Genomic DNA, 14149 nt, shown 5'->3' with positions numbered 1-14149 from the left:
GGAAAGAGAGGAGAACAGGTTACCTCTGCACACCCCTGAAACCAGAAGTTATTCTAGAAGAAAATGCACACTCTCCTGCACATGCTTTTATTGATGGCAACTGTAACTGAGCAAATCTGCAGTCCCCAGTAGCTGTAGCCTCATCTCTGATATTTCTGGGCTTAGTGTTGGGGTTCTCAAGCACAGGTTGAACTAAGTAGAGGATCTATTGGGTATTTATATCAGACTGACAGCCATACGGAGCCAAAAGCTTCATCTAGTCCTCAAGTCTCATGCATTATTCCTAAAATACAGGTAATACAGTAGAATCCATTAGGAGGGAAAGGCTGGCAGTAATAGAGGGCACTGACCCAGTCTCTTGCTCTCACTTTCTCTCTCTTTTCCTCTTTATACACAACCACAATATGGAAGCTATTTACATTCTACTCATGGCATCCCTCCTTACTCGGGTAAATCATAATCTACAGCTTCAAGGATTTCCATTACATTTTCATCAGGATAAAACTTGCAGGGGAAAAAACTTTATGACATCCCCAAGTTGTTATTTCCCAGCATGACATATACAAATAACAGTGGCCAATACTCCAGCCTCTGCTAATGCCACAGCTCAGTGCCTTCTAAAAAAGATGGCCAATGCTAGCTGACCAGTCCCAGCTTACAGAGATTCCATGGACAGACAGAGCCCTGGCTATCCCATTGGGACATACTAGTTACCCATTTAATATCCTAAAGGAGCTGCTGTCAGTCATGAATACATGCTCTTTTTCTGCTGCCACCATCCATAGTTGTGCTCTAATGCAGCAGGTTATCATCTGTCAAATGTGGTCCCATGTACATCCTAGAGAGCTCTTTCCAGATGTGGATGGAGCACACTCTGGTCCAGATGCAGTGTGACAAACTAGCCTAAGAAACAGTAATAACCAATAAGTCTCAGGGAATGTGAAGTCTGAGCCAAGTCAAGAATCAGGCAAGGTCTTTTGACATTTAATTTTGCCTCCATGGATTTTTTTTGTTTGTTTTGTAGTGCCTTTAGGGTCATTTTGGACTGAAAATGGTTTTCTGGACAGATGTTTCTTAAAAAGTTAACTGTATCATTCAGAAATTTCACATCCTTCATTGAGATTAAATGTCATTTTAAGAACTAAAAATGTTTCCACTTTTTCAATAGCTTACTCCTAATTTTTCGTCCTTGCTTCCTCCAATCTGCTATGAGATATTTATCAGCCACCTTTAAGACTGAAAAGGGAGAAATCATAAAACAAATGCAAAAAACCTGTAAAAAAATGTGGAAAGAAATTGTGAAAACTGTAATTTCCGCCTTTCTTCTTAAATCAATATGAGATCAATGCCGTGAAAAACCTAGAAAACTCCAGACAACAATGAACATTTCCACTTTGTTCCTTGGTTTATAAAAGAAAAAGTTAATACAGAAAACAAGGAGTATTTTGCATTCAGTCCTCTACAGCAGCTCACAAAAGCAGTCCCTCAAATCCTAATGATCACCAAAGATTGAGATCAGCTCACAGTTTAGCTCAAGGCCCACAGGCCTTGTTGTTTATGTAGATCTCTCCCATCTATATCTAAACGGATGACCTTGTGCTAAAAGTGTTATCACCAGACTGGGCCATTACTGTAAACTACTTTGGTGTTTCAGCAGAACAGAGACAGTAATGCAACAGTTTATGCACATGTGATGGATGGAAGCTCAAGGTTAAACGGAATCACACAGGCATCACTCTTCAGCTTATATTAGGAACTAGAGCAGAAAAGTGAGGTAGGAAACAGAAAAACATTTTTAAATCAAAAGAAAAGGCCTACAAGCCTGACTGAAATCGAGGAGAAGAGTTGAGAATATTTAGCTTTAGTACTTCACTCCCTACATTTTGGTTTTACAGTTTTAATCTTTAAATATGTCCTGTGTTTTTCTCCAAACTGTGTTTAACCACTTTTCTCTCCACCTGCAGACCCATCAGGATTATAAACTTTGAAAGACATTCCAGTCCATTAACAGAGTGAACATATGTAGCTGAGGCTGGTTTGTAGCCATCTGGCATGTTGCAATGCAGAGAGGTAGCAAGTAACACCTAAATTCTAGCCATCTCCTCGTTTCAGTCCAGATGTACTAAAAGTGATGTGGAGTCCTGTATCCAGATCCTAAAAAAATGGTAACAAACCTTGTCACCTTGGCCTCATTTCTGCCATCTGTTACTTCGCAAGCAGTAGAACATCTTCCCAAATGTGCCTCCAATATTCCTTAAACTCCTGATGGGTCTTAGAACTCAATATTCTGCAGAATAAGGTCCATTTTTAACACCATTAACTCAAGAAAAATGGATAAAAGTAACTCTCCACTAATTCAACCTCCTGCCCCAAAACTCCACAATTTCTAAGGGATATCCTCAACTCAGTGTGCTAAAAGATTCCTGAAGAGTTTTTTCACCGTCTTTTCTTAATTAACCTCCCTGTTCTAATCAGAAAGCACCAACCCACCATGCAGAAATTACTCTGATGGCATTTCCATCCAAAATTGGAAGCAGCTGTTCTGCAGCATGCATTAGAAAGACCTTTCCAAGCAAAGTTATGCAGATCTGACCCTCCATTCCCCTCTCCAAAGAGCAGTCCCTAATCACATGCTTCATGTTCAGCCAAAATTTACTACTCTTACACAACCTGAGTAGGACTTTACTTCATCAGCTTAACTGCTAAAAGCATAACTTGTCACTGGGAGCAAAGGTACTGCACCCTGGCCCACTGCCGAGTTCAGGTTGTACTGGGTACTGCAAACACACTAGTATTTGCCTACACTGAGATGGTGATGATTTTGCGTTTGTTTTCCTCATTTTCCCTAATGGGTGTCACCAAGATCTTTCTCAGAAGTGGATAACAGTGACAGAGGTGGACAGATGATGAACATCATTAAAATATTCATGACAGGCTCATAGTCTGTCATGCTAATATCTTTTTCTGTTCCATCATAGGAAATGATGCTCTATATATGAAAAAAAGGCTTGCAGTTACACACAGAGAAATAAACTATGCTGTTTATAGGCATCAGTGTCAGATTGAAATATGACAGACAACTGGAACACGCTTGGAACCAAAGCGTGATTCAAATGCTCACCACAGTCCCTGGTTGGCTGGCGTGTACAAGCGCGCGCACATGTGTGTGCCTGTGCGTGCGTGTGCGTGCATGTGTGTTTGTGGTTCAGGTTTTGTTTCAAACATATCTTCTTTTACTAAACATTAAATTATTTCCCAAGAAATAAAAAGCTATGTACATTGTAATTATCTACAATAGGCCTTCGGCATCCTCGCTATTCACATGCACAGGGTTTGGGCTGCATTCATAAACTCAGGCATGCTCCTTCACTGCTTGTGGTGCTGTCCCCTCCAGCCATTCTACGGCCCAAGACATGTGTGTTTGCTCTGCCTTTTTCTTTCCCTTTCTCAGCAGTCAACAATGCCAGAGGGTGACTGAAATTAAAAGCAATTAAAAGAGGCGAGATTCTGCAAAAAGCTGAGACATGCATGTCATTGGAAAGCAATGGCTGTTGGCACATTGCAGAGCCTGATCCCACAACCCAGCCTGAGCCCTCCGGCAGGATGAAATAGCTGATTCATGAGTTATTTTGAAAAAAGGCTGAAAAGGGACAATTTACCTACAACATGTTGTCTAAGATACTACACCTGCCTGTTCGATTTGAATGCTTAATTCCCATTCTGTATTTAATAGGAGGCTGGCATTCAAATCCCATTGCACACTTGACTTGTCCTTTGCTTTTTCTTTCTAATCTGATGAGTATTTCCTAAATATGAAGAACCCCTGCTATTTATGAATGCAGCCCTGGTAAACAGAAAAAGCCCACCCCACTCCCTCCCAAATGATAATAATGACATATAACTTCTTCTTTTTTCATAATAATAATAACAATAATAATTACAAATAAAAAGTCAGAAATGCTGTAGACCAAGTGGATTTTCAGTATTAAACACTAGTGCAGTTGGGGATTTCCTTTGTGCTTTCACTGTTGGCAATAGTTGAGATGCTTCCTGTGGAGGAGAAAATGAAGAAGACAGTCAGGGCAGTGGCCTCAACAGTTTGTTTTATATTGCTTCTCACTCCTGCTTAAGATGTGGTTGTGTAAGTGCAAAGACAGAAAAGTTGTTTAAAAGTAACACATCTTTTATTTGCATTTGCAATAAACATGGAGCATGCAGCAAATCTGCTACTACAGCTCAGTTGACCAACAGTAAACTCATTAAGCTATTAAGGGCATATTCAATTATAATGATAGCACACCAACAACAGAAGCTCGGCTCAGCTGATTCTTCTGAGGGTTCAGGGAATTTGGGATGCCTTCACAAGAGAGACAGGGTCATGAGGGAGCATAGGTGTAAGCAACAGCCATTACTACTACTGCTATTTCCAGGTTTCCACCCGGTCACATAGCACTGTGAGAAAAGCTGAAAAACTGCAAGAAAAACTCCCTGTTACCATGTTGCAGAGAGAGACTTGCTCCCTATCTCAGTGCCTCAGGCTCTGCTTGCACCTGAGGTCACAGTCACTGCCTTTCCTAATACCCCAATGACCAACATCCTCACCCAGACTGTGAAACAAACCCCATCTGAGGGCTGTCTCTCACCCATCACTCGCGTGTCCACCTCTTTGTCCATCAGCTCCTCGGGGTCTGTGAACTCACTCAGAGTGATTTTGGGGGCATTTTCACTTTGGCTGACAGAGCCAATCATTTCCTGCTCCTTGTCATGCTGAACTTGGGCATAGATGTTAATCCAAGGGATTTTCCTGTGCAGGAAAGGAAAATGAGGGGTTATATTTTGTAACACAGGGATCCTCAGACTGTCATTGATTAATCAGACAGATTAAACTGAGACCAATCCCAGAAATACAGCCCTGGCAGTGATGTAAATATCAGCTCTCAGAATGGTGAAAGCACCACAGTGAAGTTCAGCTCTCAAAGTGCCGTTAGCATCCACTGATTCTAACACCAGCCTAAAGCTACCCCAAATCTCAGGCCACTGCCTTCCTGTTCTGTGCTCGAAGGCTCTTCCAGCTGTAAACCTAAATGTTCTGGTTCCTGCCCTTTTAAATGAGAAGTCGGGCACACAGTGGATACTGCACCCAGCTCAGAAAGCAACAATCAACTAAGCAGAATCAGCTGCAATTGCCAGCTCTCTCAGTATTTATTACATGATCAGTGGTGCATTGGAAACCAAAAGTAAAAATCAATTTGAGCAGTACTATCAACTGAGAAAAAAAATGGCCTTGCTTGTTTCTACTGACAGGCCCACACTGACTCAGTAGGAATTGCCACATCAGAAAGATTTGTAAAGAATTGGTCCTGCCTCAGAGTACAGGAAGGACTTGGACCTCAAAACACCCACCCAAAGTCTATTTGTTACCATTTCATTGCAAAAACAGTTTGCCATTCTAGAGATTATGCAAGTCTGCAGAGACTTATTTCTCCTTGCTGCTCAGGAAGCCATGGAAGTGAAGGGACTATGTCTTCTTCCTTCTTCCAAGAGAAGTTAACTTGGATTGCTAGAAAGATATTCTTGAAAGTCCGTTGGTTAGACAGATGGTTAGATAGTAATCGCTGGAGGAATGCAAGTTTAAAATGAGAGAACTGAAAAGTAACGTGTTAAGCACCATGGAGGTTGCTAGGATTATCTGTGTGTAGTTGCCAATGGGAAGGTGACTGACCGGTTTTGCTAATGCTCTTAAAAGGACTTTATGTCTTTTATGGACTTTTATGCAGTCCACACTGCTAAAATAAGGAAAATTCAGAGAATGTTTTCAGTTCCTTAAAGCACACAGGAGACAGAAAGATGTGTTCAAAGGAGGCTATATAAAATGCCACACCTTTATGCTAACTTGTCTGCTGTTGGGTATGTCAGAGATTGAAAGCAGTGAAAATTGCCTCAGCTCTCATGAATTCAATAGACCTATCCTGATCTTGTGCTATTGGCTTGATTTGGCATTCTGTTCTTAACCAGCAGCAAGTCAGGACATACTTAGGATGTTTAGCAGCAGTTAAAAAAAACTCATATCCTTCTCCCTGCTTTCTACCCTTTCTTTTTAACCTTCAGGCATGCCTTACAGATCACTAGAAGACAGCACTACACAGAGAACGCACACGTTGGATGAGAGAAGACAAATGCATTCCTATAGGATTTAAGTGCCTAGAATACATCTGGAGGTGTGTAGGGATGTGGACATGAGAACAAGCCTGGAGATACTGGAAAACTTAGTTTTGCTTCCAAACAATGCAGTGGTAGAGAAGTGAGAGTCTTCTGAGAAAACATGAGAAAAGCTCTTTAGAGTTGTGAAGCAGAGAGCCCCCAGGTACTCCAGAGAGGGGACAAAGAAACCGAGACAGCTGAACATATGTGCATTCATACACACACAACTAATCCTGCTGTGCCTGCCAGCACAGACACAGGTGGCCACAATGTCCCACCACACGTCTGAGCACATATGCATGCACACACTTTCCTGCAATGCTGTCGCAAGGTACACACACACTGACTGCTCCATTGCCCCACTATCACTCATCAGCCATAAATGTATAGTATTTACCTGTTACATGCTCAATCTCCCAGAAAAGAAACAACCTTTTTACACATTATTTCCCTAGTTTTCCCCCTTCTTTCCTTTTCTATCCAGCCTTTCTCAACAGACACCTCTCTGGCAACAGTGTTTAACATGCCTGCTGAGTCTATAACTTGGTGGATTCATAATGAGTCTGTGCAAACCAGCAAAGCACAGATTCTACAAAGTTTTAGAATTAAAAATTCATGGAGGCCCATGGTGTCCCCACAACCTTTTCTTGTAAGCAGCAGTTCTGTATCCAGGCTGGGATCACTGTTAGTTAGAAAAGTACATATGGCTAATGGACCTCTGCATCACTGAGAGACAGACAAAAGCTTTTGTTTGCACCTCCTTTTCCCAATAAGAATTGTTGCATGTTCTCACTTCTGATCCATCAAGCCAGAAGATTTAGAAAGAGCTGAACAGTCATTTTCTGTTCTGAAAAATCAAGCCAAGGACACTCTGGGTATCTGACTTAATTCTAAACTTTGTCAGTCTGACCTGGGTTTGTTCTTTTTGCAACAAAGCTAAGTGGATGAGCTCTGGGCTAAGCAAAACTGATGCTTTAACTACCTTCCCCCTCACTCCCAATTTGTGATACATTCAATTTTCAGACAGATTTTAACAAGATAAGGTCTTACCAGCCCTGGAGCACAGTACAAGGCTGGTGGCTTCTATGCTCGAGGCTCAAGATGCAAGTAGCACAAGCCAGTTTTATGAGCTGTAGTACCATAAAAATGACCTGGAGACTGCCAAAGCAAAGTGGATTACCAAGCCTCTCACTGTTCTCTGGCAGCTAGAATATACAGATCCTTTTTCCTAATTGGTGACCACAAAACCAAAGACATTAGGCCAAACCTAAGAAGCCATCTCACCAACACACAAAGCACATCTTACCTACATCTGTAGGTTTTACCTACATCTTGACACGTCCCAGTGAGATTTCCTTGCCCTCCTCATCCTACATCTGGGAGTGAGAGAAATCAGCAGCTGCCTTGCCAGGACATTATTAAAGCAATGCCTTAAACAGTACCATGTTCCATGCCCCATCCACCTGGAAAACTGTATTGCACTTCCAGAAGCAGAGAGAGGATTTCAAACTGCAACAATGAAGTCACACTGAAGGCCTGGAAATCTGGACCTGAGCAGATTCACACATGGGTTTCTCTGGAAATTGTCCTGGGCCATTGAAGTCAGTGGGGCTTGGTAAGGGATCTTGATGAGCACAGGATCAAGTGCTAGAAGCAGTGCCCGCCGATTTTGACAATGGTTAATGCAAGAGGATAGAAATGAAAGGAGCTTTAAACCTGGAGACTAGGATACAAAACATGTCTGTCTTATCATTCCATCTTTAATATTGTTTGCATCCCACTAGCATCATTAGACTACTAGGCTTATTTTGGGCTGCAGAAAAGCTAGGAAAAGAAACATATAGCTGGAATCTGCGCAGGAAAAGCTCTAGCTTCCCAATTTGGAGGAATTACTCATGTTCAGTTTTGGGTTGTTGTGGCTTTTGTTTTGTTTTTTTTTCAAATTCAGACTCAACTTACGCTTCTAATACAATATTTACCACTGGACAGAGTCAGGGCACATAGACCATTTAACACAGTAAGTACCATAACGAGTGCAAAATGCTCCTAAGGAGCTCCACTGCTTAAAATATATTCTCTAAACTCAGCCCTTCAGCAAACAGGCCATTCTTATCCCATGTTTTGTTTCACAGCTGGAAGCAGCAGAGTGCCATAGGCCAGCCCAAGTCCTGCCTGGAGGCAAAAGGTTTATATTAACATCTGGCAAAGAAAATCTCAGCACAGATTTCCAAAGGCATTTTGATGCTTAACACAAAATTTTCTGGCTTTGAGTCTCCCACCTTTAACATAATCACACCTGTTCCTCTGCAAGACTAAACTATTCACTTTGCAAGATACAAACGAGATACTGCTGTGGTGAGGCAGTTGGCCAAATGGATATAGACTGTATGAAGGCATCCACTGTGTGATTTCTTGACTAAATCTGCATTGTGTAGCTTGGTACTCAGTGAGCACACACGGTTCCCATTTCTGGTTTATGGTGCAAACACATGTTGCAGGTCACAGCTTGATTTCTGAGCTCCTGGTAACAGTTAAGAGGACTGAGTTTGTGGCGGAAGGCAAGTAGATGGTTTTCTCCCTGTGTATGAGAAATAGGGAACTATACTGGTCTAAGCCTTAGGCCAGCATAACTCACTACATCTGCAGTCCAGGCACTGCTCTGCCTAGATTTCCTGTAAACCACCCAGTGCCTCTTCCTCCCACCCCCCAAAGTTTCCCAACTTACCTCTTGAATTTGTAGATTAAAAAAACAGCCAAGCCCACGAACACCACAGACAGCAACATCAGCATCGCCGAGCTGCTATGACCCGTGCTGGAATCAACAAGAGGTGCTGCAGGAGGAAAGGCAAAGCATTACATTTGCAAGATATTATTAGAGAACACGTAACTCCCAGAGAGTTAAGCTCAATTCTGTCTTTGCTACATCTGCTTTATCATCACTGCATGGTGCATGCTGTTTTTGGTAAGACCAATCAGTAGGAAACAAATTGTCCCTCTTGTCCTTTGAAAGCCAAGCTCCTCTTTCAAGACAGTGTAGTCTAACATCTAACATGTCCTAGTGAAAGGCACAGCAAGCCATGCTTAGCTGAATGGCTGACCACTCCTGTGTTAGCACTCTGGGCTATTTCTTTTCAGTCTTTTCCAGGGACTGGAATGGAAATGAAATTCATGAAGAGTGGCTTAATGCATATCTATTTCCCTTTGGAGAAGCTACTTCAGAGCATTCGTAAACAGCATGACTCCCATTTTCCAAGGACCTGTGTCTGTCTCACATGTGACAGGGATCCAGTCTGGTGAGAAGCTTCAAGTTTCACTCTCGCATTGGACCTTACAGACTTTTTAATCAAGTTGGTATTCACAATGTGGAGGAGCCCAGAGCAATAATCCTAGACCCAAGCATGCACTACATTATAACATTTTGTAAATTTGATCCATCCATCCTTGACATTGTCTCTAATGATGCACAAACAATTACGTGTAGCAGCTGAGTGTTTCTCACTCTGTATAAATATTTGGGTTTGTTTTCTTACTGTTCTCTATTCCTTTTCTGTCACCCAGAAAACAGGGACAAAGTCTATGCAAATAGAGTCCCTTTGGTTCTATCGCCAAATTTTCAGACCTAAGAGTCTGACATACTTCCAGTATTCTGCTTCTACTACTTGTATGGACTCTTGTGCAAATCAACTGGCTGTCATTTCACCCAAGTCAAAATTCTATGGGAATGGTCATGAAACAAATGCAGCACCCCCACTGGGTGTATGTGAGAACAGTTGAGCACTCTAATTCCACACCTTGCAGTGTCTTACTAGAACAAACCCAGATTCTGAACCTGGAGTCTGCAGATATTTGGATTTCATTCCCAGTTTTGCAAATGAATTCATTCCAGCCTACTCCTATTAACATCTGATTCTCACCCCCAAGCACCAGTCAGACAGTGAAGGCAAAAAGGCGTTACCTGTAGTATAAGTCAATAGCCTTGGTTTAGCCCAGCTCTTGGCTCTCTGAGAGTCAAAAGAAGCTAAAGTGTATTATCATGGGACATGAATCCCAATCTTTCTGAGCGGCTATCAGCAACGTTATATGCACAAGATCCCACACTTTAGTTAATTGCAAGGGCAAAACTAAATCCATCATCTCCTCTGTAGTCATCACTGTCTCAGCAATAGCTGAGAGCTTTACACGAGGCTGGCTGAAATTCTCAGCAGTAGCTGAGAGCTTCACGCTAGGATGGTTTAAAGCAAAAGGGGTGATGAAGCTTAAAGTGACTATTCATTACTTTGAGCAAAAATGGAAATAGGTAGCATTGAAATTTAAATAAGTTCTAATTTGCAGAAGTCAATATTCAATATTCCCTGTAAGAGGTCTACATCTTCTTTTCATGAGCATTTTGCCCCTATAAAGCTTCTTGGCTTGTCATAACATTAACAAGCCCTTTGCAATAAGGATTTGATCCAATATCCATGATAGTAATACTCCCACTGAATTCCACAGGTGCCCAATGAGGGCTTAATAGAGCACCATTTGCCTGATTTTCCAAAACACTTGAAAAACATCAATGCACTAGCTAATTGAGCCATAGGGAACTCTTAAAAGGTATTTTGAATACTTGTACAAACTGGTGCATGAAGATGCCACTGCTGGATTGCTTTTCACACTTCGTGCTTCTACCACAGACAATGTCTCGATACGATCAGTCCTATCTATCCCAATAGCACATACCAAACTGTGAGTGCTCTGATGTAGACTAGAGTTGTCTGAAATGTCAAGAGAACCACAGCTATGCATTTGACTTCACGCTCACCTAATGTTAACTGAGTAACATACACAATGACTTCAACTCCAGGCTTCAGTTCAAACTGGACCAGGTTCTGGTTGAGAGCATTAAAAAGGATTTCTACCACCTGACAAAATAATAAGAGATATAGTAGTTACAATATAGAAGACAACAAGCTCTGGAGAACATTCAGGAATACGTGTAGCCTATGAACGGTGACTAACATCTCTTACTGGTTTCAGGTAGAGAAGGGAAACAAGAAACTGAGGAAGTGAAGAAAAACATGTACATGTGCTGTAGGCAGAACTGAGTGTTACTGCGTGCAAATCTCCCTACAGGACTTTTGAGACTCACACAGTATATCATTATACCTCTCCTGGGAAGCAAACCAAGAAAGTTAGCATTTATTTTTCTCTATATTGAGGAGGTAAGAGAGGAGTGAAAAGAACTAAGGATCTTTTCACCGTTCCCAATGTCCTGTGAGTTTGATCTAATGCACTTTGAAATCACTGACATATTTGCCTTTCACTGGTGGATGGTGGAATTGAGTTAGGTGGTCCAGCCTAATTACATTTCTTTACTCAAATAGGCTGTTGGGGATGAAACAATCCAGTTTTGACAATTAATGGCAAACTTGCTGTATCTCTCCTTCATTTAGAAGAGGGGCCTTGGACTAGATTTATCCATGGCTCAGCAAATCAGCTGTGTTATTTGGTTGTCTCAGAGCACATACTTGGTATGTCACACTGGAGCCTGAGTTTGTTAACATCCAGTCCTCCTAGAGTAGTTCCAGTGGTCAGGGCACAGCTACTGAGTAGTTCTGGTGGCCAAAGGAACCTGAACTGTAATCCAGGGCAGAGCTCCTCAAATGGAAGCCAAAACCAGGTGCCAAAGTACAACTGAGCAGACTGTTAAATAAAATTAGAGCACTAGAGCTTCAGGCCTCATTGTCAGCAAGTCAGGAGCTGTCTGTATAATACTAATATACGAACTATTGACACAACAGCTTGTTTGGAGTGAATTTTAACATGGGTAGATCCTACTGAACAGGACAGATATGACTCCAAGAAAATACCTCCAAAAAGCCTTGCAAACTTTCCCACCACAATGCACTTCTTATGCATACTCACCACCATAAATTTAAGAGGCCAGCTTTGCTAGCTTCCTAGGACAAACATACTACACTGAGGGGACTGACTTTGCTCAGTAGGTGACAAGAGCTTCTACAGATTTCAGCAGTCCTCTGAATTATTTCATGTTTAATCACAGAAGAGTTACACCTCCAAGAGTTACTACAAGATGGGCTCACACATAGCTTGCATCCAGTAAAAATACTGCATGCAAGAACATTAGCTAGAGCTAAGCAGCCTTTCAGCAGTACTTCACTCCTTTCCCTTTATAAGAGCTGATTTAATCACTTGGTAATTCTACCATGAAAGCTTCAGCAGACTAGTGCTGTTGTTCCTAGCTCTTCCCTTGCCTGCATATCACTGCTGCTATTCATCACTGTAATTACCTATTTATCTAAGTGGATGGATATTGTAACTTCCAAATATAGTTTGCACAAGCCATTCGCTGCTGCAGAAAGAAGAGGTCTCGAGTTGAAGAGCTTCCTGTATTTTTAGTAAACCTCAGTATATTACCTTGCTGCTTTGGCCCCTGTCTATTAGCATTCCTTTAGGGAGTAGAGGGAGTACATATTCAAGGTTCCTTTGGCCATAACTACTTTTATAAGGACACACTTCCGATCTAGGAAGAACCACTGCTGGTAGACTGTGATGTATCTCAGTGAAGTATTAGAAAAGCCTTTTTTTAATTTAATGCCATAAACTATACTGCCACAGTCCCAGATGATTCCAATTCCATCGTGCTTATTGTAAGTAATTTTCAATACTACACAAGTTAAGTAGCACATCTCCAAATTGTATGAATGTTCCATGACTCCTTCTTTCCTTACTTGCTCCAGATCAGCCTCACTGCTTTTCCTCCTCTCTGTTGTGTTTTTATGGGGCAGTATGAAGAGTTCAGCAGAAGTAGGCAGCCCAGGAAATACAGCTACTAAGATCTGATCATCAGGGATACCAGTCACCTAGAAGAAAAGTAAAAAGGAGGTCTTCAGCTGCTATTCTGTTACTGATGTTTCCATTCACCACGGGAAACACTCTTGCATCAAGTTATTATTTACCAGTTCCAGTGTAGGTGTTGTGGTCCTAATGAGCTGTTCTGCCCATTTGGTGAGTCACAAATAGAGGTTTTGCTAATGATTCACTCTACTTCATTTATAGAAGCAAATGTAGGATTGACAACACCCCTGAATCCTAAAATCTCAACACAAAGACTAAACCTGCCATTTCTCCAGATCTGAATTTTCCATATAGTCCATCTTGCTACAAAAGAATGACCCAAAGTCAGATCCAGAGAGTCTGGCTCAGAGTGACCACTGGTAAATGTGCAATTAACAGGGACATATAAAAAAAAAAAAAAGCCTGCAATCAGCTTCTAATATCAGATTATGGGGATCCACATTTGCCATACATGAACAACTTTATGACTGGGATCCACATTTGCCATACATGAACAACTTTATGACTTCAATTGGAGACATTTTACTATTGGGCCTGACTGGGAGGGCTGTGCTAGGAACTGCTCAGTTTGCTGAACCAAGAGTCAGTTCCACACCTGATCCTCTCAACTGTCTTAGCATGACCTTAGCATGCCCACTGAGGTTACTGCCCTCTGTCCCCAGATCCAAGCTGTGCATTCTCAGTAAGGCAGGAAGCCTCTCTACCCTCAGGAACTCTCACTTTATGAGGCTAACCCCATTAGCTCCCTGGACCTATCTACCTAAAGCTCCTTGGCTGCATTCCTGAACTGAAATGTATCAAAGGGGCAGCCCATTCTTGCTGATCCATCCTACAAGCGCAGACTAGGCTTGTACATACACTAGGTTGTAACTAGATAGTCACAAAAGGATATATACGAGGAAGCACTTCTACATGATTTCTACTGCTATCTGTAACCATTCATAGTTCCAATCTAATTAATTTCTTTTTTTTTTTTTTTTGCAAGCTTGACTCTGAATACAGTAGAAGAGAACAACAGTTAAAACAAATGAACTTCGTGTTTTCTCAGGATGAGAAAACAATCAAGGAAGCTCTTATAAACTGTGAATTT

The 14149-nt window shown here is 41.7% G+C and overlaps 1 protein-coding gene across 1 annotated transcript in view; it reads right to left on the bottom strand.

Moving 5' to 3' along the window:
* Window positions 1-3985: 3985 nt before the first annotated feature.
* SORCS3 (sortilin-related VPS10 domain containing receptor 3) overlaps window positions 3986-14149 on the bottom strand; it is a 159327-nt gene continuing 149163 nt past the window's right edge. The window contains exons 22-26 of the mRNA XM_010018164.1: window positions 12933-13064; window positions 11003-11102; window positions 8927-9032; window positions 4644-4804; window positions 3986-4050 (exon numbers count right to left, since the gene is read on the bottom strand). Coding sequence (XP_010016466.1) covers window positions 3986-4050; window positions 4644-4804; window positions 8927-9032; window positions 11003-11102; window positions 12933-13064 — 564 coding nt within the window. The remainder of the gene's footprint in view (window positions 4051-4643; window positions 4805-8926; window positions 9033-11002; window positions 11103-12932; window positions 13065-14149) is intronic.

The sequence above is a fragment of the Nestor notabilis genome, unplaced genomic scaffold (genome assembly GCF_000696875.1).
Source record: "Nestor notabilis isolate BGI_N333 unplaced genomic scaffold, ASM69687v1 scaffold7857, whole genome shotgun sequence".
In the NCBI taxonomy this organism is placed as follows: Eukaryota; Metazoa; Chordata; class Aves; order Psittaciformes; family Psittacidae; genus Nestor; species Nestor notabilis.
Note: the sequence above shows the minus strand (reverse complement) of the source record. Positions and strands in the feature narration are given on the sequence as shown.